General features: G+C 42.0%; 1 protein-coding gene across 1 annotated transcript in view; it reads left to right on the top strand.

The window, feature by feature from the left end:
* Positions 1-22,989, top strand: part of LOC143962763 (chloride anion exchanger-like) — a 177,162-nt gene that overhangs the window by 20,753 nt on the left and 133,420 nt on the right. Inside the window, exons 2-3 of the mRNA XM_077472197.1 lie at positions 1,880-2,116; positions 9,410-9,549. Of these exons, the coding sequence (XP_077328323.1) occupies positions 1,880-2,116; positions 9,410-9,549 (377 nt within the window). The remainder of the gene's footprint in view (positions 1-1,879; positions 2,117-9,409; positions 9,550-22,989) is intronic.

Raw genomic sequence — 22,989 nt, 5'->3', positions numbered from 1 at the left:
TAATAATTTGATAAGAGATAAGGGTGGTAAATGGATGAAAACAAGCAGTGAAAATATTTGCCTTTAGAGGTTGGTGCAAGGTGGGGAGGAATGGGGGAAGGGATGGCAAAATGTGATGTATAATATAAGTAGAAATAAATGTACGTTTTTTTTTTGTATGATGTTATTTTTATAAAATAACATAAAGAATTTAAAATAAATAAATAAAATAAGTGTGAACTTTTATTAAAAGATACTGCTTGGCAATTCAATACTTTATGTAACCCCAAAAAGTACAGCGCTATTCTTCAATAAATTAGTGATAAATAAAAATATATATGAAAAAAGAAATTTATATCGTGAATGAAGCAGCAACTTATTATGTGAGATACCCACAAACCAAATCCTAGTTAATTTTCAAAAAAGCTGCGCTGAGAATGATCCAAAAATTATTTGTGAAAAATAAAGTGCTAAAAAAACAATATTATACCAACTCTAATTAAAAGAATGTGTATATTCAAAAAATAGTTCCAAAAAGAATAAAATATTAATTATATAAATTTTCCATATCACCATCTACACAAAAAAGAGTTCATTTCATATAGAAAAAAATAATAGATCCTCTTTGATTGTAGTTCCCACCGTGAAACACACCACACCGGTAAAGGGAAAAGGGTGTCCTCAAAGATGCAGAAAACAGAACTCCACCACCAATATCACTGCCGCTTACCAGCTAGACTGGTCCCATCACAGAGACCAGATATGGCCACACATAAGAAAACACTCCTTCTGCACATGGACCACCAGGAGGATACAGCTCTGTTCAGGCGTTTGGACTGATCATACGGCTACACCACTCATTGCCCGGTACATACAGAAACAAGAAGGGTCGCCATAGTGTAATAAATTCTTAGGTTTAATAAATAAATAAAAGATTGCACTTACATCCAATTAGGAAAATAGGTCGCTGTATAACAAGTAACAATATTGCCGGCCGGCTTCGTGAACGCTGCCCGTTGCTTCCGGGTTCAGCGTGGAACGCGATGACGTCAATACGCCACTCCTCCCTACGCCGTTTCGTCACAACTGACGTCTTCCAGGGGCACGGGCGGCGTATTGACTCACCGCATTAAATAACAGTACAGATAGTCGGTTCCGCCCCACTCTGAGCTTCTGAGGGCCATATCAAGTAAGGGCAAATCTCAATAACAAAAAGGGCAGGTATGCGAATATTCCCTCCACACACCGTCCGCTATATTGTGAACGATCAGATCTTAGGTTTACATTACCTACCCGAACGGAAAATTCGATTTTACATTTAAAAAAACGAACGAATATTAAAACCAGGTAAAACTAATCCCAAACAGAACATCTTATTTTCCCTCCTTTTTTTTCCCTTCTAGTTATATATATATCCAGAACTGAAATTGATATATTCAGATCGGAATTGGAATTTATTATATAACAGGAAAAATATATATATATAAAATAAAGAATTTTTATTAATTGAAATAAAAATAAAAATTGGGGATTAGACATTAACCAAAATTACTTATAGAAAATTGATATTATAAAAAATTAATGTGTTTAAAAATAAAAAATAAAAAAATTAAAATTAAAAATAAAGATAAAAATAAAAATAAAAATAAGAAAAAAAGAGAAACCCTCTAGGACTACCAGCCAATAATATGCATATCACGGGAAATATCCCATAAAGTGTATATGCATATCATATTTAGTTCAAAGAACTTTCATAAAAGAATAATTGTACAGAATCCTTTGTATATTTATTTTATTATTTATTTATTGGTCACCTTGAATTACCACTATGGAAAATAGGTTCCCCATATAATTCAATACTTTACATCTATTTACATTGTCTTTTCTTTTTCTATCATAGAGCTACAAAAATGAACAACATCCGAAACTGGTTTGATAGGAACAATCCATTGAATCGATTCAGAAAAGGAAATGCCAACTCTACAGAAGAACCTCCAGCTGAAAAAGTAAACACACCTTTGGAGAATAAATACTTGGTGGCCAGACCCATCTATTCAGACGATGGCTTCCATGAACAGAATGAAATAGTAGACAGACATCACACCTCAGTATTAGACCATTTAAAGAGGACATGTGGGCAAGTAACACTTGATTATACTGTGAATAAAAAATCTTTGTCTACTAGGAACGAATATATGTAGATATAAGCAATATAAACAATGTTTTTTTTTTCTTTTCTCTTTTGTATTTTTTTTTGATTTTTACGCTGGATTTTTTTTTTCTTGTAATGCACTGAAAAATGAAAAACATTACCTAGCAGTTTCAGTATTTCCTAATCTTTTTCCCTTTCTTCATTCATCTTTGGGTCAATCACCCTTGTGTGCCTCTTAGGGAATTCACTCACTGGATTTCACTTATCACTTATTACTAAGAAAGGTCAAAGATTGCTTTTGTGTAGTATTATCCTTATTGTCCCATTTTAATTATAATATAATAACATTTGATAAACTATGCTTACCCAGTTTACATTTCACTCTATAAATTCATAGGTCCATGTATGAAAAAAGGTAAGGGAAGATCTCATACTGTAGAAAAATAAATGTGTAGCGCTATAATAAAGACAATAAATTAAAAATATACGAATCACCATATAGATCATTCAGATAAGAGAAAAAGATTATTCACAATGTTAATTAAACATCGGAATCAAAGTCATATTTAAAAATTAGGTAAACATCAAAGTGTACATATAAGTGAGAAGATGTATAAGTGAAAAAATGTTTTCACTTATACATCTTCTCACTTATATGTACACTTTGATGTTTACCTAATTTTTAAATATGACTTTGATTACGATGTTTAACTAACATTGTGAATAATCTTTTTCTCTTATCTGAATGATCTATATGGTGATTCGTATATTTTTATTTTATTGTCTTTATTATAGCGCTACACATTTATTTTTCTTTTGTTATTTCACGCTTTCTCGTCTAGAAGCTGTGTCGGCGGCTTGATAAAGTTTATCGCCACAGCGCAGTATATATTGAACCACCAAGATCTCATACTGTAAAAACTTCCAGCCAAACTATTAATATAAAAAACAATGCATAGAACTTCCATTTGATGAGTTTTATCAGGACTCGTATTATCCTGAACACTGAAAAAAACCACAGATGATGTTTATAATATAATTTTAGACTAGGTTAACACTATTGCAAGTCCTGTATGCCACGTTTGAAGTGCAATTTATTGGAATGGGCTGCTGTACCTGCTACATTTTCAGATGCATGCGGGTGCCATTAAGTAGACTTGTGCACAAGGGAAAATTTACTTTAGTTTCGGTGCGTTGTCATTTGTAAAATACATCATTTCGTTCTGTTATATTCGTTATATTGCGCTAATACATTTTTGGATAATTTGTTATTTCTGTAGAGTGTCAATATTTTCTATACTGAATCTCGAATGTCTAATTAATTTGTTATATGCGCTATAATTTCATTTGTCTTAGTCTAAATTCGATATTTATGTATGTATATATATTCGTGATAATGATTCGTAGTTTGGAAAGTCGTTTGTTTATTGAATCTTTTAACACACACAATGACAATATCTCCTCTCCTCTGCTCAAATACAATAGAACACCCTTCTCACTCAGTTCTCAGGAAGGCACTTTGCCAGTAATCCAACCTCCAGCCCAAAATTAATCAGCTGATTGGACTGTAAGATTTACTTTGAGTTGACCTTTGTTTCATTAGATCTTTAACGAATTACCGAATCATGTCGAATTAATTTGTTATATCCGCTATAATTTCTTTCGTATATGTTGAAATTCGTCATTTTTTTATTTGGACATTCAGATGCATCTAAATGACCAAAAGATACAAAATTCTTCCGAATTTGATTTGTTACAAAACAAATTGCACAAGTCTACCATTAAGCACATTTTGGCTGTGGGTCTAGGAATTTGTGTGATGTGTGCCTAAGCTTGAAATGGTTTCTTTTATTTCTTAAAGATATTGCTTTTGTTTGGTTTATGTAAAAATAGAAAACATAGATTTAGAGCTAATGTTTGCATGTATATTTTTTTGTGTACATTATATTATTATATATTGTAAGTAAATATCGTCACAAAATTAAATTAGAAATCTGGGGAAATAAAAAGAGACTACCTGTGCATTAGGGATTCCCCCTGTACTGCAAAGTTTAAATGCTTGTTTTTGCCTAGGGTAGCATTGAAAAGTACTTTTGCCTTCCTTATCTCTCACTGTCACAAACTTCCTCCTCTCTATGCGACTGTTACCCCAAACCGCTGTTCTTTGCCATCACATCTATTTGGTTGCACTTTGATATCACCATGTATAATGCAGGACCTGCATTGTAAGTGAGGACATTGAAAGCTCACCCACAAAGTAGAGAGTTAGAGGAAATCTGAGAGTGGCGGCACACTAGGAAAGAATCATTCATTTAGCCAGGACTTTAATTTTGTAATTACAAAGATGAAAACGAATGTCACTTTTTAAAAATAGGCACATAGGCAGGATAAGTATGTATATTTTTAGTCATATGAGTGTAATTTTCAAATCCTACTGATCTCGACTTAAAATACCTGTCACTTTAAAAAAAAATAAGTATCTTTATCCTAGTGTTTTAGCTTTGTGAATTGAGCTTTACATGTTTTAATAAATCAGTTCCTATCTTATAAATGTAATCCAGATAGATAAACATAGGCAACATCCTGTCCCTACTCTACTCTCGCTCTCTCTCTCGCATTTTTATGTGTCCTTTAACCAGTTGCCGACTGCCCTATAGAACTTTTACAGCTACAGGGTGACCGCTCTGCGCTGAATTTCCAGGTATCGAGTGCAAGCATGAGCTGCCGGCGGCTCACTTCCACTGTGATACATAGTTACATAGGTGAGGTTGAAAAAAAGACCATCAAGTCCAACCTATGTGTGTGATTATATGTCAGTATTACATTGTATATTCTTGTATGTTGCGGACGTTCAGGTGCTTATCTAATAGTTTTTTTTAAACTATTGATGCTCCCCACTGAGACCACCACCTGTGGAAGGGAATTCCACTTCCTTCCTGCTCTTACAGTAAAGAACCCTCTATGTAGTTTAAGGTTAAACCTCTTTTCTTTTAATTCTAATGAGTGGCCACGTGTATTGTTAAACTCCCTTCCACAAAAAAGTTTTATCCCTGTTGTGGGGTCACCAGTACGGTATTTATAAATTGAAATCATATCCCCTCTCAAGCATCTCTTCTCCAGAGAGAATAAGTTCAGTGCTCACAACCTTTCCTCATAACTAATATCCTCCAGACCCTTTATTAGCTTAGTTTCCGCTCTTTGTACTCGCTCCATCCCTCCATTTACAGTACAGCCTTCCTGAGGACTTGTGCCCAGAACTGGACAGCATACGCCAGGTGCGGCCAGACCAGAGTCTTCTAGAGCGGGAGAATTATTGCTTTATCTCTGGAGTTTTTAATGCAATCCAATATTCTGTTTGCTTTGTTAGCAGCAGTTTGGCATTGCATGCCATTGCTGAGCCTATCATCTACTAGGGCCCCCAGGTCCTTTTCCATCCTAGATTGCCCCAGAGCTTCTCCCCCAGTGTATAGATTGCTTTCATATTTTTGCCACCCAAATGCATTATTTTATATTTTTCTACATTAAACCTCATTTGCCATGTAGTTGCCCACCCCATTCATTTGTTCAGATCTTTTTACAAGGTTTCCACATCCTGCGGATAATTTATTGCCCTGCTTAGCTTAATATTGTCTGCAAATACAGAGATTGAACTGTTTACCCCATCCTCCAAGTCATTTATGAACACAATAAATAGGATTGGTCCCAGCACAGAACCCTGGGGCACCCCACTACCCACCTCTGACAATTCCGAGGACTCCCCTTTTATCACCACACTCTAAACTCACCCTTGTAGCCAGTTTTAAATCCATGTACTCACCCTATGGTCCATGCAGTGAAGACTGAGGAGAAGAATAAATTCAATACCTTCATCATCTCCCCATCCTTTGTAACCAGATGTCCTTCCTCTTTCTTTATGAGGCCAATATGGTCTGTCCTCCTTTTTTACTGTTTACATACTTAAAGAATTTCTTGGGATTTTTTTTTGCTCTCCTCCGCTATGTGTCTTTCGTGTTCTATCTTAACCTCCCGAATTTCACCCTTACATTTCTTGTTGCATTCTTTATAAAGTCTGAATGCTGATGATGATCCCTCAACCTTGTATTTTTTGATGGCCTCCTTTGCTTTTATGTGCATTTTTACATTGGAGTTAAGCCATCCAGGACTTTTGTTTGCTATTAAATGTATTACCCAATGGGATGCATTGCCTAATGCCCTTATTTAATATGCTCTTAAAGTAAACCCATCTCTCCCAAGATTTTATTCCAATTCATGCCTTCTAACAAAGTTCATAGTTTAGGGAAGTTGGCTCTTTTGAAATTCAGTGTCTTATGTTTCCTATTTGGGTGATTTATACTGAAGCCAATTGACCTGTGATCGCTGTTACCAAAATTGCCCTGTATTTTCACATCCGTGACCAGGTCTGTGTTGTTGGTAATCAGTAGATCCAGTAATGCTTTATTTCTAGTTGGTGTATCTACCATCTGAACCATGAAATTGTCCTGCAAGACATTTAGGAATTTGCAAGCCGAGTCTTTGTTCGGATAATTAAAATCCCCCATTATGATAACACTCCCCATCCTTGCTGCTAATCCAGCTTGTGATAGGAGATCCATCTCCCCTCCTTCCTCAGGTTAGGGGCCCTATAGCATACTCCCAGTAATATTTTCCCCTTAGCTTCATCGCTTTGGAGCTCTACCCATAAGGATTTCAGCTCCTCCCTAGCTCCCTTAGTGATGTCATCTCTCACATTCACTTGTAAATTATTCTTGATATATAGGCATACCCCTCCCCTTTTTTTACCCTCTCTATCCCTGTGATAAAGGGTATACCCTTAAATGGTTGCCAGCCAATCATGAGAACTGTTGAACCAGGTCTTGGAAAATTCCCATAAAATCCAAATCCTCCTTGTACAACAGTACCTCTAGTTCACCCATCTTGTCTGCCACGCTCCTGGAATTGGTGAACATGCCACGTAGTTTAGATCGGTCGCATACTATCCTTTTATTGGGTGTTCCGAGATTGCAACTAGGACTTTTGTTACTATACTTACCTTGGGTTTATGTGCTTTAGTCAACCTACCACTAATGAAAGCTGATCAGTGGGTCCCACGGACCCGATGTCTGCCGGCACCCACTGATTATTCTGTACACAAGCAGAACAGTGATCTGTCTGTGTAAACAAGGCAGATTGCCGTTCTGTCAGTAAGGAAGGCATGGATTCTGGAAAGCAGGGGCACAGATCTATGGCTTCCCCTAGTACAAGCACCTCTCACTATAATAAAACACCAGCTAGGCACACAGTTAACCCTTTAATAACCCCTAATGTTAACCCCTTCCCAGCCAGTGTCATTAGTATAGTGACAGTACATATTTTTAGCACTGTATTAGTGCCACTGGTCCCCAAAAAGTTGTCAGTTAGATATCCGATTTGTCAGCTGCAATATCGCAGTCCTGCTATAAGTCGCTAATGGCCGCCATTACTAGTAATAAAAATAAAAATTCCATAAATATATCCCATAGTTTTTAGACGCTATAACTTTTGCGCAAACCAATCAGAATACAGAATTTTTTTTACCAAAAATATGTATCAGAATACATATTGGCCTGAATTGATGAAGAAAATTTACTTTTTTTATTTTTATGGTATATGTTCTATAGCAGAAAGTAGAGACTATTGTTGTGTTTTTTATTTTCAAACTTGGTTGTCTTTTGTTTATAGTGCTAGAAATAAAAAACAGAGGTGATCAAATACCACCAAAAGAAATCTCTAGTTGTGGGAAAAAAAGGACATACATTTTATTTGGGTACAGTGTCGCACGACCACGAAATTGTTGGTTAAGGTGACGCAGTGCCGTATAGCAAAAAATGGCCTAGTCAGGAAGGGGGGGGTTAAATCTTCTGGAGCTAAAGTAGTTAATGACAACAGCTCATGCTAATCTGGAGCAGGACTTCCCCATCAGTAGCTAGATGGTGATCTAGCTCCTAGACAACAAGTTACAGCAGGCTGTCCTAGTCCCACATCCAGGGCCGGGACAAGGGGTGGGCAGGAGGGACAGATGCCCTGGGCACTGTAATATCATTTTAGGTGGAGGTGGTACCACAAGGAGATTGAGAGAGGTTTTCTGTTGGGAAGAGGAATTTGGGGGCAGCAGGGGGTAAGAATTGCTCTAGGAGGGGACATTGGGGAGGGTGCTAGGAGTGGTTATTCAGGTGTAATTTGTGTTGGGAGGGGGATGGGAGAAGAGGATTTGTGCTAAGAGTGTTGATTTAGGAGGGTTGTGCTAGAGGAGATGATATGGTGGGGGGGGGGGTAATTTGTGCTGGGGGAGATTTTTGCTGACATATAATGCTCATCCATCTTTGGGGGGGCACAGTTTGGCATGTTCGCCCTGGGCTCTAGGTGACTTTGTCCCAGCCCTGCCCACATCACTAGCCTTTCTCCCTCTCTTTACATCATTGGTTTATTCTTGATACTCTCTGGACTAATAAAGCAAAGGTAAACCCATTAATGTAACCATTTCTCAAGACAGTTACATTCAGGGCATATATGATTGGTGGGACTGAGACAGCTGCTTGTGCAGCCGCAACCAAACTGAAAGCCCATGATGGTGACTTCAGGTTAAGATGGCAGCTTCCTTAGCTGCATAGGATACAAGGGTTTTAGGTGCCCTTTACCAACATTCCTTTAATTTAATTGGAGCACGTCAAGTTGAAATGGTAGATCAGTAGGGTAACTTCATTTGTAAGCATCATTAGCTCAAACCAAGAACCCTGGGGAAGCACCTAATAATTATATTTTTACATTTATATAGTGTAAAAAGTTGTTATGGGTATTGTGGCTACAACAAAGACGTTTCAGAAATGTTGTGCCATCTACTCAAATCATCTACTGCAGCTACAGTTTGAATTGTAATTTTAGTGCCATTAAATTTCAAAAAAGGATTGTGTAACAGTTATATCACTTTTTTTTTATTAAAAAGGGGCATTACCTTTTAAGTAGAAAGTTGCATGGTTTAGTGATGTGTGTTAACACAGGCCTTTTTCTCTGTTTTAAATTATTATAAATGTATCCCCAGGTTTATTGGAAAAAAAAACACTAGTATTTATTGCAGTATACAAGTAAAACATTTTTTTTTTTTCAATGACCAGATACCTTTAAGCCTAATGTAATTGGTACTTTTGGTGTTCTGTAGGTTTCTTTACATTTATGTTGTCAAATGGTTCAAAGTACACAAAAAAACACATTTAATAGTTAAACTGTTATTGTCTTCATACATAGGTGTTCTGCTCAGAAAGCAAAGAGAATTGCATTTACTTTTTTTCCAATTATATCCTGGGTTCCACAATATACATTCAAGGAATGGATTCTCAGTGACATCATTTCTGGGGTGACAACAGGGCTTGTTGCTGTTTTGCAAGGTTTGTTATTTTCATGTTTTTTTATCCAAAGTACTTAGTAATAAATAAAATGGCTATGGCTATAAGAAAATATTTCTTCTCTCAACAACGCTAACAACATTCAGTAACACTGTTCCATGGGTCACTGGTGGATGGTATATATGTCACTGCCAATGGTAGAGAGGTCACCCCCTTATCCACACATCTTGTGCTTAGCAAACACTTAAAGCAACACTAAACCAACTGATTTAAGTGTTTTACAAAATAATTAGATTGAAAACAGGCTTCTGTTGATGACCATCGCAGTTTTAAGTGTGCTTATATCAGCTCTCGGCAGAAGTGTCAAGCCCTCAAATAAATGGAGCCATAGTTGATCACGTGCGCAACACCATGCAACTGCAGATCTAAATAGGTGCTAAAATTGGGCCATAACTGTAAAGGATATAAATGTTTAGCTCTGCTTCAAATATCTAAACTGATCAGGTACGGATGTAGTCCAAAATATGGGTTTAGGAAATATTTTAATTTTAGTGCAACTTGAACCTTGAAGCCATGGGGCAGACAGGACAACATGATACCATTGTCCTGAATACCATCCCACTCTGACCAGATGTAGAATGCAGCCTGCATGTACAACAAGCAAATCTGAGTTCATAATTAGCACAATTGTGTCAGGAATCATGATTCAGACTGAGACAGAAATGCAGTAAAAATCACACCTTTTAATGTAATTGTAAAAATAGTACAGATCAGAAAACGTAGTCAAAACTTAGCCAGGGATCGGAAGCCAATCTGGGTAGTCAGACAAGACAGTAATAAGGAAACCAGAGATCAGCGTAGTCAGAGGCAGAAGAACAGGATCAGGAACTAGAAGGGACTAGAAGGGACATCAGCCAGCAAAGACTTTCACAGGAACACAGCAGGGAATCTCCAAATATGTTGATCAAGGCGAAGACACAAAAGAAATGAACAAGGCAGTGCTGACAATTATCTGACAGCTGAGCAGGATGAGCACAGAGAAAAGAGCTGCTGAGAGCCCAGCCCTGACAGTACCTCCTCTTCAACTAATCCTCCCCCTCGGAGGGGCACCGGGTTTGAGGGAAAATGTCTATGGAAAGCAGGGAGGAGAACAGGAGCATGTACATCAGAGGATGAGACAAAAGAGTGTTCTTCAAGACCGTACCCTTTTGTCAGGGCTGGGCTCAGCCCTTCCTTCTCAGAGCAGGCTGCTCAGCTGTCGGTTAATTGCCAGCACTAAATCTTTCTATAGTGACTCACCTGTTGATGATATCCTGTTTGTCAGTCCTGCGGTTACTTAAGCTGTTCAGTTCAGATCATCTCTGCCTTCACCTTGGTCAACACATCCAGAGACTCTCTCCTGTGTACCTGTTGAAGACTCGCTTGGCTGACTTCCATTCTGGTTCCTGATCCTGCTTGCTGTTCCACTATGCTGATTCTCCAGTTTCCTGATCTCCTGTCCTGGCCTCTCCTGAACTCTGGCTATGTTTTGATTACATTTACTCCATTTACCTTTTACTATTATTAAACAAGCGTGATTTTTACTGCACTTTAGTCTTGGTCTGATTCATGGTTTCTGAGATCTTTCCCATGAGCAAGGTACTGTATGCGCCCACGGAACCTACGGGAGTCAATAATAGATTGTATCTCGCACAGTGGTGTAGTGGCTAGCACTCTCACCTAGCAGTAAGAAGGGTCGCTGGTTCGAATCCCAACCAGGACACTACCTGCCTGGAGTTTGCATGTTCTCCCTGTGCCTGCGTGGCTTTCCTCCGGGTACTCCGGTTTCCTCCCACAGACCAAAGACATGCAGGTAGGTTAATTGGTTTCTGTCCAAAATTGGCCCTAGTATATGAATGGGGACCTTGGATTGTGGGTAGGGACCAATGTGAGTGTGTAAAGTACAGGGATAGGGACAATTGTAGACACTCGGGTTGAACTGGATGGACTGGTGTCTTTATTCAACCTTAATATGAAACTATGAAACTATGAAACTGCCCATGATTCTCAACCTGAACCAGGAGAGAATGTGCTACCGAGGTGGTAAAAGGTTTTATTAATGAAACATGGAATACATTACAAATACGCATGTTGAAAGGAAGATCTAAAGCGTAGGTTAGAATTGTAAGAAACAATGAATCAGACTGAGACATAAGTACAGTTAAATCACACTTGTTTAATAATAAAAATAAATAGAACAAACATAGTCAATACATAGCCAGAGTTCAGGAATCGGAATGGATAGTCAGACAAGCCAAATGTCAGGGAGCCAGAGTTGAGCGTAGTAAAACAGCAAGCAGGATCTGGAGCCAGAAGGGATGTCAGCCAAGCAAGTCTTTTAACAGGAATGCAGGAGAACATCTCTGTGATGTTGACTAAGGCGAAGGCAGAGATCTTCTGGGCTGGAAAGGCTTAAGTAGGCAGGACTGACGAGCAGAATATCATCAACAGCTGAGTACCTGTGGAGAGATAGGAGCTGGTAATTAGCCGAAAGCTGAGCAGCCAGCTCAGAGAAGGAAGGGCTGAGCCACTCCTCAGCAACCCCTGCCCCCCAGAGGACCACCAGGCTTGAGGGGAAAATGTCTATTGAAATCATGGAGGAGGGCAGGGGCATGTACGTCTGAGGAGGAGACCCAAGAGCCTTCCTCCGGACCATACCCCTTCCATTGCACCAGGTACTGTATTCACCAACGGAACATATGGGAGTCAACAATGGACTGTACTCCATACTCCTCGTGGTTCTCAATGTGAGAATGTGGTACAGAGATGGTAAAGCGGTTGCAGACCAAAGGTTTTAATAAGGAGACATGAAATACATTTGAAATACGCTTGTTAGAAGGAAGGTCTAATGCGTAAGCCACTGGTTTAATCCTGCGTAGAATACGGAAAGGCCCAATAAACCGAGTTGCGAACTTCCGTGAGGGAACATGAAGTCGGAGATTGCGCGATGAGAGCCAGACCCTGTCCCCAATGTGGTAGGAAGGCGAGGGCAGGCGTCTGCGGTCAGCATGGAGTCTATTCCTATCATTAGCCCAAGTGGAACGAAGACCACAGAGATGCTTCTCTAATAGGGATGAGCTTGGTGTTCGATGCATGTTCGGCTCGAACACCGGCTGTTTGCCCATTCAGCGAATACTGAACGTTATGGGCCATTCACGCCAAATTTGCGTGGCGCTCTCGGCCCACAATGCCATGGCACCATCGCAGTGCATTGCTGGCTCATGATTGGCCAAGCGTGCACTGCAACCCCGCATGTTTGGCCAATCACAGCGCCGGCAGCGAGGAGAGCCATAATTGGCCACACGCAGGATGCCTGTGGCCAATTATAGCTCAGGGGGTTTAGTACACGCTCCACACTATATAAGGCAGCCAGCGCGGCGGCCTTGTGTAGTGTGTTCTAGCGTGCAGGGAGAGAAGGATAGGCAGGGACAGTGTGTTTTCTTAGGCATCTGCAGCATTTACAGTGGGTGTTGTGTGCCTCCAGCACAATATATACTACCCAATTGCTGGTTTTCCCATCTCCCTGCAGGCCATTACTATGTCTGGAAGGCCAACAAGGAGAGGCAGACAGTCACGAGCCAATAAAAGAGGGCAAACAGGCTCTGTGTCTAGAGACAACAGTGCTGGTCGTGGACGCGGTGCATCGTCATCAGCACGTGGACATGGGACAAGCTTGTCCTTATGCGATGAAGAGGGAGGGGATGATGAGGTCACTGACTCCACATGGGTGCTCGATAGGAGAGAGTCTCCTACTTGCAAACGGAAGGAGACAACAGGAAGTGAGATGAAAAAAGACGGACGGCCAAACAAATTATACAGTGGTGATAACCCTTCCCAATGTTTTCCAAAAAGCTTAAAAATAGATTTTTTGACTGGAGCTACACTTTAAAAATGTACCAGTTCAAAATTACAAACAGATTCTACTTAACACAACAAACCTACACAGTCCCTGTCTTCTTTGCACCGCCTGTATACTGCTGTTCTGAGTATATAGGGCTTGGGGGCCCCACGCCCTTTCCTTTTTTAAATTTGGGTACGGGCTTCCCCTTAATATCCGAACAAGACCCAAAGGGGCTGGTAATGGGCAGGGGGGGCTACCCATGCCATTTTTTCTCAATGATTTTCATCCGTATTGCTGGAACCAGACATGACATTAAAACCGCAAGCAGTTTTAAATTACTTTTTTTCTGTTAAATGTCATTTTGTGCAGGGACTGTTCTAAACACGGGAAACACGTGCCACTTCACAGGCATACTATAGACACCCCCAGGCACGATATTTAAAGGAATATTTAACTTTTTTTTCACTTTAATCGTCATTAAAATCGGTGCTCCCGAAAAAACGTTTAAAAAAAAAAAATTGCCATTGACCCATGTCCCCTGGGGCAGGAGCCAGGTCCCCAAACCCTTTTTAGGACAATATCTTGCTTATTAGCCATTAAAATTAGCACTTTTAATTTCGAACATTCGAGTCCCATAGACTTCAATGGGGTTCAAAAGTTTGCACGAATTTTCGGTCTGTTCGAAAGTTCTGGTGCAAACCAAACCAGGGAGTGTTCGGCTCATCCCGATTGTCTAATGCAGGGATACTCTGTGAAACAAAAGAGTCAAGCAATATGGAAGGTTGGAAACCATAGTTCACCATAAATGGGGACAATCGGGAGGCAGAATTAAAAGGTAATAGTTCTGACCAGTTGTTATGATGATCAGAAATATAGCAACGTAGGAATTGCTCCAAGGACTGATTGGCTTGTTCTGCGACCCCATTAGAGTGCAGGTGATACGCAGAGGAAAAAGCAAGCTGAATTCCCAACTTTGCACAAAAGGCTCGCAAAAACTGGGACACAAACTGACCACCCCTGTCCGATACAATCACCTTGGGTAGCCCATGTAAGCAAAAGGTCTCCCAAGTAAAACTGGAAGCCAGTTCCTTAGAAGTAGGTAACTTCTTAAATGGAATACAATGAGACATTTTTGAGAACCGGTCAACCACCATAAGTATAACTGTGTTGCCCTGGGAGTTAGGTAACTCCAGGGCTCAAGTCCTGCGGGAACGCATGGGAACGGAGTTCCTGTACTTTTTCCACAACGGGAACTCAGTTCCCATTAGCAGCCATGTCCTGCAAGACTTTGAAGTATGCGAGCTGTGTGGCAGGTGCTACACCAGCAGCCTCCGACACAGCTCGCAATAGTAAGTGCCGCACACCTGACCATTCAGGCATTGCCAGTCGGGGGCCTATGACAGCTTCCGCTTTGATCTACTTGTCAATCACAGCTAGCCGACGGGTAATTCAGGTCTAGGTCTAGTTGACGGGTAGATCGGCTATTCTGCTCACAGGACATGCAGGGAGAGAGGTGAGCTGTGGGAGGAACATCAGTTTGGGGTGGTAAGCTGAGCACAATACCTGGCAAAGTTTAATGCCAGGTGGGAAGTTTATGTGGAAATATGTGAAGGGTTGGAATAGCAGCGAGTGTGTGTTGGAGCCCTGCAGAGTTTGCAGCCCCCCAAGCTAATATACATCTCCTAAGCAGGAACACATCACTATCTCCCCAAGCATTCTTCCGGATAATGAGCAGTTCATTTATGACCTTTCCGGTTAACCCGGTGTTATCCAAACTCTGTTCAATGAAAAGTGTAAACTCACCACATAAACACTCTATATACAAAATAACATTCCCCAATAAATATCAGAACATGATGCTCACATTTCCATGGAAGCACAATTGAATGAATGCTGATTATTCAGAGAATTACCATATTCATGTTTATTGAGGATTGTTTTGTTTTTATGTACTAACAGCTAAGCTTCATACACACAATACGAAAATTGGATGAAAAATACCACTTTTGAAGCGTTCGTGCATATGAGCGTATCATTTTTTTTTTTTGGTGGGCGAGTGGATCCTGGGTAAGAGTTCCCCCACTTTTTTCCCCAGGACTTGACCCCTGGGTAACTCCACAATTAAATCCATAGACAGCTGGGTCCAGGGCCTCTCTTCATTGGGTATGGGTTGTAGGAGGCCAACTGGAAGATGTTGTGGAGTCTTACTCTGAGCACACACAGAACTGGCAGCTACGAAGGTGGTTATATCAGCACGTAGGCTAAGCCACAATAATTGTTGGGAAATGGCCCAAAAGAGTTGATTCTTCCCAGGATTGCCTATAGTCTTGGGGGAATAGTAAGTCTGGAGCACTGCAGTATGCAGACTCTCTGGAACAAATCAGTGGTCACAAGGTTTCTCAGGAGGAGCATGGACCTGAGCAGCAAGAATTTTGTCATCCAAAGGAGAAGTGAGACTGGTGTGAACCATAGCCAGAATATGATCAGGAGGAACCAACTCCAACTTGGAAAATTGTAGTGACAAGGCATCAGCCCTTACATTGTTAGTACCAGGTAAGGATAAGACAATGTAATTGAAACTTGACAGGAAAAGAGACAATCGCGCCATTCTGGGATTTCAGACATTCAGGCATTTAGCCTCAGAAAAGAATGTGAGATTCTTATGGTCAGCAAGAATGAGAACCGGCACAGTGATACCTTCGAGGAGATGTCTCCATTCTTTCAGGGCTAAAAGGATCGCCAACAGCTCTCTGCCACCAATCTCGTAATTGCACTCCACGGGTGACAATTTCTTGGAAAAGTAGCCACAAGGATGCAAAGCGCTCTTAGTGGTAGGATGTTGAATCAGAAGGGTGCCAACTCCAGTCTCAGAAGCATCAACCTCAAGGATAAAAGGTAACATAGGATCTGGATGTGCCAACACAGGAGCAGAAACAAAGGCAGCCTTGAGACTCTGAAAGGCCTTAACGGACTCCGGAGACCAACTCTGTGGGTTACCGACCTTTCTGGTCATATCAGTCAGGGCTTTGACCAGAGATGAGAAGTTACGAATAAACTTCCGATAAAAGTTGGCAAAGCCCAGGAAACACTGCTAAGAACATAAACCCACAGGTCGGGCAACTGTAGGACTGCTAAAAGTTTCTCTGGGTCCATCGAAAAACCAGCAGTGGAAATTACATAACCCAGGAATTTAACCTGTTAACAATGGAACTCACACTTTTACAATTTACAATAGAGATTGTTCTCTCTTAGTTTCTGAAGCACATGACATTCATCTGTGTGGTGGCTCTCCAGGGACTTGAAATATATGAGGATATCATCGAGATAAACCACCACACATAACTGCAGCAAATCTCGGAGGACATCATTAATGAATTCCTGAGAAACTGCCGGGTGTTACAATGGCCAAAAGGCATTACAAGGTAATGGCCTGTTCTGGTATTAAACACAGTTTTCCACTCATTGCCCGCCTTAATCCTCACAAGATTGTATGCCCCCCCCCCAAATCAAATCTAGCGTTGCTCTCTTGAGGTGGTCAAATAACTCCGTAATCAACTAAATCAGATTTCTTCTTAATCGTGAAACGATTATAGGGGGTCTCAATCAATACAAGGTCTCAGTTCACCACTCATGTTCTTCACGAAGACGAAACCAGCACCATCAGGGGAAAAGTATTTGCAGATGAAACCTCGAGAAAGTGTGTCTGCAACATACTTCTCCATGGCCTTATCCTCCAAGACCGACAAAGGGTAAACCCAGCCACGAGGGGGTATGGCACCAGGTTGAAGGTTGCGCAATCATACGGCCGGTGTGGAGGCAAACTACCAGTTTGACCTTTGTCAAAGAAATCACTAAAATCACGGTACTCCTCCAGCAGGGAGGTAAGTGAAGAGGTGCACAGAACCTTCACTACCTTCTGGAAATTGTCTTGGATTATCTCATGGTGAAGAGCTCCTATGGCCATGGACAATGGAACCATCTCATGAGTCACATGGGCTCACTGTTGGGGGTCTCCCATCAAGAGCCTCAATGGCAAGTGGAGTGTCACGCAGCTGCAGCGTAATCGAGTGCTTTGATAAAAAGGCAGCATCAATGAACAGGCCTGCAGTCCGAGAGTCGATTAGAGCCTGTATTTCAAACAGACGACTCAGTCCAAGAAAGGGTGGCCGAGACCAGGGGGCTATCCTTCTAGATAACTGGGGACAAAACAACGCCACCTAAGGTCTGTCCATGACAGGACCTCAAGGTTCGGGCGTTCCCTGGACGGGTAAGGCAAGACTTTAAAAAGTGACCTGCCTGACCACAATAAAGGCATAATCTCTCCCTCCTCCTAAAGGCTCTCTCATCCGCAGAGAGGCGTGTGAAGCCCAAGTGCATGAGTTCATCTTTACTGATCGACTCGGTACCAGGAAGCATAAGAGGTGAGGGAGGCACGGGTGGAACTGCAAAGCTTGGAGGCAAACATACAGGATGCTTCTGCAAGCGCTCCTTAAAAGAGAGTCATTCTCTGAGTCTGGAGTCAATGAGGATGGTAAATGTGATCAACTTCTCCAGCTCAGTGGGTATATCTCTGGCTATTATCTCATCCTTGATGGAATCCGAGAGACCATGCAAAAAAGCAGCCAAGAGGACCTCATTTCAAGCAACCTCTGCTGCCAGAGTATGGAATTCAAAGGTGTAGTTGGCAACAGTTCTCATACTGTTTGATGGACATGAGGCACCAGAAGCAGAGCATGCAGGAACATTAAATACCCTTTTAAAGGAGGCCACAAACTCAGGGTATCTCAAGACAACAGGTTTTTGCGTCTCTCATAGAGGGTTTGTCCAGGTCAAGGCTCTCTCAGAAAGGAAAGCCATCACAAAACCTACTTTGCTTCTGTCCATGGGAAATGCCTGGGGCAGCATCTCAAAGTATATCTCAACCTGGTTGAGAAACACACTGCATTGAATTGGATTGCCCCCAAATTGCTGGGGAAGTGGAGCAGAACCAGACATACCTCTTATAGAGGTAATACTCGAGGCGGGTGCCTGCGCAGAGACTGGCAAAGAAGCAGGGACAGCCTGCAACTCAGGTTGTAGCGGAGCAGCTACAGTGGGAGATTCCAGGTGAGCCATGTGACTCAGGAGCATTTGTAACACCATGGAAAACTGATCCATGCGGTGATCTTGCTCATCCAATCTGGAAAAAATATTACCAACAAGTGGATTGACTGTATCTGCTGAATTCATGGCCTTCGCCTACTGTTAGAAACCATGAATCAGACTGAGACAGAAGTACAGTTAAATCACACTTGTTTAATAATAAAAGTAAATAGAACAAACGTAGTCGAAACATAGCTAGAGTTCAGGAACGGATAGTCAGACAAACCAAACATCAGGGAGCCGGAGATGAGCGTAGTAAAACAGCAAGCAGGATCTGGAGCCAGAAAGGATGTCAGCCAAGCAAGTCTTTTAACAGGAATGCAGGAGAACATCTCTGTGATGTTGACTAAGGTGAAGGCAGAGATCCTCTGGGCTGGACAGCTTAAGTAGGCAGGACTGACCAGTGGAATATCATCAACAGCTAAGTACCTGTGGAGAGATAGGAGCTGGTAATTAGCCGAAGGAAGGGCTGAGCCCAGCCCTGACAGTAGGGAACTGGGTTGATCCTATGGAGAATACAGAAAGGCCCAATATACCGCAGTGCCAGTTTTAGTGAGGGAACGTGGAATTTGTGGTTACGAGATGACAGCTAGACCCTCTCTCCAACTTGGTAGGAAGGCACCGCTAGGCATCAGTGGTCAGCATGGAGTCTGTACCTATCACTTGGCACGTTGCAAGGATTCTTGGACCTGCACCCAAGTGGAATGGTGATCATGGAGATTTTCCTCGAACGCAGGATTTGAGGAACAAATGTGTCAGGCAACATGGATGGCTGGAACCCATAATTTGCCATAAACGGAGACAATTGTGAAGCGGCATCGACTGCACTATTGTGAGCAAACTCCGCACAAGGTAAGAGGTCTGACCAGTTTTTATGGTGGCCAGAAATATAGCAACATAGAAACTGCTCCAAGGCTTGGTTGGCTCGTTCTGAAGCCCTATTGGACTGGGGGTGTTACGTCAAGAAGAAACGTTGAATTCCAAACTGTGCACAAAAGGCTCGCCAAAACCTGGACATAAACTGGCTACCCCTGTCCAAAATTATAACTTTGGGTAGCCGATGTAACCGAAAGATCTTCTGAGGGAATATGGATGCCAGTTCTTTGGATGTAGGCAACTTCAAGTGGAATACAATATGACATCTTAGAGAACCGGTCAACTACTATAAGAATAACTGTGTTGTCCCCGGGAGTTGGGTAACTCCCCAATAAAATTCATAGACACATGGGTCCAATGGCATCTCTCCATTGGGTATGGGTTGTAGGAGGCCCACTCGAAGGTGTCATGGTATTTTACTCTGGTGTCTCACACATGGAACAAATGGCTACAAAGGTGGTTACATTAGAACGGAGACTAGGCCACCAGAATTGTTGAGAAATAGACCAGATGAGTTGATTCTTCCCTGGGTGACCAGCTGCCTTGGGAGAATGGTAGGTCTGGAGCAAAGCAGTGTGGAGATTCTCACAAACAAAGCAGTGGTCACAAGGTTTCTCAGGAGGAGAATGGATCTGAGCAGGAAGAATTCTGTCACCCAAAGGTGAATTGAGACTAGTGCGAATAGTGTCTAGAATGCGATTGAGAGGTATCACAGGAGTAGGAATCGACTCCATCTTGGAGCAGGAGGAAAACGGTCATGAAAATGTATCAGCCCTTACATTCTTAGTACCAGGTAAGAATGAGACTAAGTAATTGAATCTTGACAGAAAAAGAGCCCATTGCACCCTTCTGGGACATAAGCGTTTTGCCTCAGACAAGAATGTGAGATTCTTATGGTTAGTCAAAATGAGGACCAGCACAGTGGTAACCTCAAGGAGATGCCTCCATTCCTTAAGAGCTAAAATGATAGAGAACAATTCTCTGTCACCAATCTCATAATTGCTTTCTGCAGAAGACAATTTCTCAGAAAAGTAGCCACAAGGATGCATATCGCTCTCAGAGGTAGGAATTTGAGACAGAAGGGCGCCTACTCCAGTCTCAGACGCATCAACCTCAAGAATGAAGGGTAATGAAGGATCAGGATGTGCCAACACAGGAGCTGAAATGAAGGCAGCCTTGAGAGACTTAAAGACTTTAAGGGAATCCAGAAACCAATTCTGTGGGTTACCGTCCTTCCTGGTCATATCAGCCAGGGGTTTGACCAGAGAAGAGAAATTACCAATATCCGGTCCTGGTATTAAAACGCAGTTTTCCATTCATCGCCCTCCTTAATCCTCATGAGATTGTATGCCCCTCTCAAATTGAGCTTAGTGAAAACTGTTGCTCCCTTGAGGCGGTCAAATAATTCCAAAACCAATTGAATCGGATAAGCGATCTTAATCGTGATGAGTTTGAGACCCCCTATAATCGATAAAAGGTCTGTTCACCACTCTTCTTTTTCACAAAGAAGAAGCAAGCACCAGCAGGAGACGAGGATTTGTGGATGAATCCTCGAGAGTATATTGGCAACATGGTCCTCTATGGCTTTATCCTCCAAGAAAGACAAAGGGTAGACCCGGCCACAAGGGGGCATGGCACCAGGTTGAAGGTCAACTGCGCAATCATACGACCGGTGTGGAGGTAAAATACGGGCTTGACCATTGTCAAAGATATCACTAAAAAGTCACGGTACTCCTCTGGCATGGGAGGAGAGTGAAGAGGTGTTCAAGACCATAACCACTTTCTGAAAGCATGTGTTACTGCACTGTGGCGGGCAGAAAAGAACCTCAGCATGATGCCAATCAAAAGAGGGGTTTTGCCTCTGTAACTAAGGATAACCAATGACCACCGGGTAATGAGGCGAGGAAATGACTTGAAATTGTATTATCTCATGGTGAAGAGCCCCTACAGCCATGGTCAACAGAGCAGTCTCATGAGTCACATAGGCAGGCTGTAAAGGTCTCCCATCAATAGCCTCAATAGCAAGTGGAGTGGCATGAAGCTTTAGTGGAATCGAGTGCTTAGACATGAAGGCACTATCTATGAACAGGCCTGCAGCCACAGATTTGATTAGAGCCTGTATATTGATGGACGACTCAGACCAAGAAAGGGTAACCAGAACTAGAGGCTTATCCTTCAGGATAACTGGGGACGCAACACCGCCACCTAAGGTCTGTCCCCTACAGGACCTCAAGGTGCGGGCGTTTCCCGGACGAGTAGTAAAAGACTTCAAAAAGTGACCTGTCTGGCCACAATAAAAGGCACAATCTCTCCCTCCTCCTAAAGGCCCTCTCCTCCGCAGAGAGACATGTGAAGCCCAGCTGCATGGATTCTACTTCACTGGTGGACTCGGTACCAGGAGGCATGGGAGGTGACAAGGCTTCCGCAAGCGCTCCTTAATGGAAGGTCTCTCTTGGAGTCTGGAGTCAATGAGAATGGCAAACATGATTAACTTCTCCAGATCCGTAGGTATGTCTCAGGCTTCCATCTCATCTTTAGTGTTATCCGAGAGACCATGGGAAAAAGCAGCCATGAGGGCCTCATTGTTCCAAGCAACCTCTGCTGCCACAGTACGGAATTCAATGACGTAATCTGCAATAGTTCTCGTACTCTGATGGACATGAGGCTCTTGGCAGCAGAAGTGGACCGAGCGTGAATGTCAAATACCCTTTTAAAAGGACACCACAAACTCAGGTTAACTCAGGACAACGGGGTTTTGTATCTCCCATAGAGGGTTTTCCCAGGCTAAGGCTGTATCAGAAAGCAAAGAAATAATGAAGCCTAATTTGCTTCTGTCCATGGGGAACGCCTGGGGCAGCATCTCAAAGTATATGACAACCTGGTTGAGAAACCCTCTGCATTGAACTGGATCACCCTAAAACACTGGGAAAGCAGAGCAGAACCAGACATACCTCTTACAGAGGTAATATTTGAGGCAGGTGTCTGCACAGAGTCTGAAGCAGCAACAGGGACAGCCTGCAACACTGATTGTACCAGAACAGCCACAGTGGGAGAATCCAGGTGAGCAGTACGAATCAGAAGCATCTGTAATGCTATGGGAAACTGATCCATGTGGTGGTCCTGCTCATTCAATCTGGAAAAAATATTACCACTAGGTGGATTGCCTGCATCTTCTGAATTCATGGCTTTCACAAATGTCAGGAACCATGAATCAGACTGAGACAGAAATGCAATAAAAATCAAATTTTTAATGTAATGGTAAAAATGGTACATATCAGTAAACGTAGTTAAAACATAGCTAGGGATCAGAAGCCAATGTGGGTAGCCAGACAAGCCAGAAACCAGAGATCAGCCTGGTCAGAGGCAGAACAGGATCAGAAACTAGAAGGGACATCAACCAGAAAAGTCTTTTACAGGAACACAGCAGAGAATCTCCAGATATGTTGACCAAGGCGAAGGCATGAAAGAAATGAGCAAGGCAGTTTAAATAGCCAGAAGGGGCTGGCTGTAGGCAAGACTGACGAGCATAAAATGATCACCAGGTGAGCTACAGTGGAAGCCATGAGTGCTGACAATTATCTGAC

This window comes from Lithobates pipiens, unplaced genomic scaffold (genome assembly GCF_037356315.1).
Source record: "Lithobates pipiens isolate NorthernLeopardFrog02 unplaced genomic scaffold, aLitPip1_a1.2 Scaffold_8, whole genome shotgun sequence".
In the NCBI taxonomy this organism is placed as follows: domain Eukaryota; kingdom Metazoa; phylum Chordata; class Amphibia; order Anura; family Ranidae; genus Lithobates; species Lithobates pipiens.
This window is presented reverse-complemented; position numbering and strand designations above follow the sequence as displayed.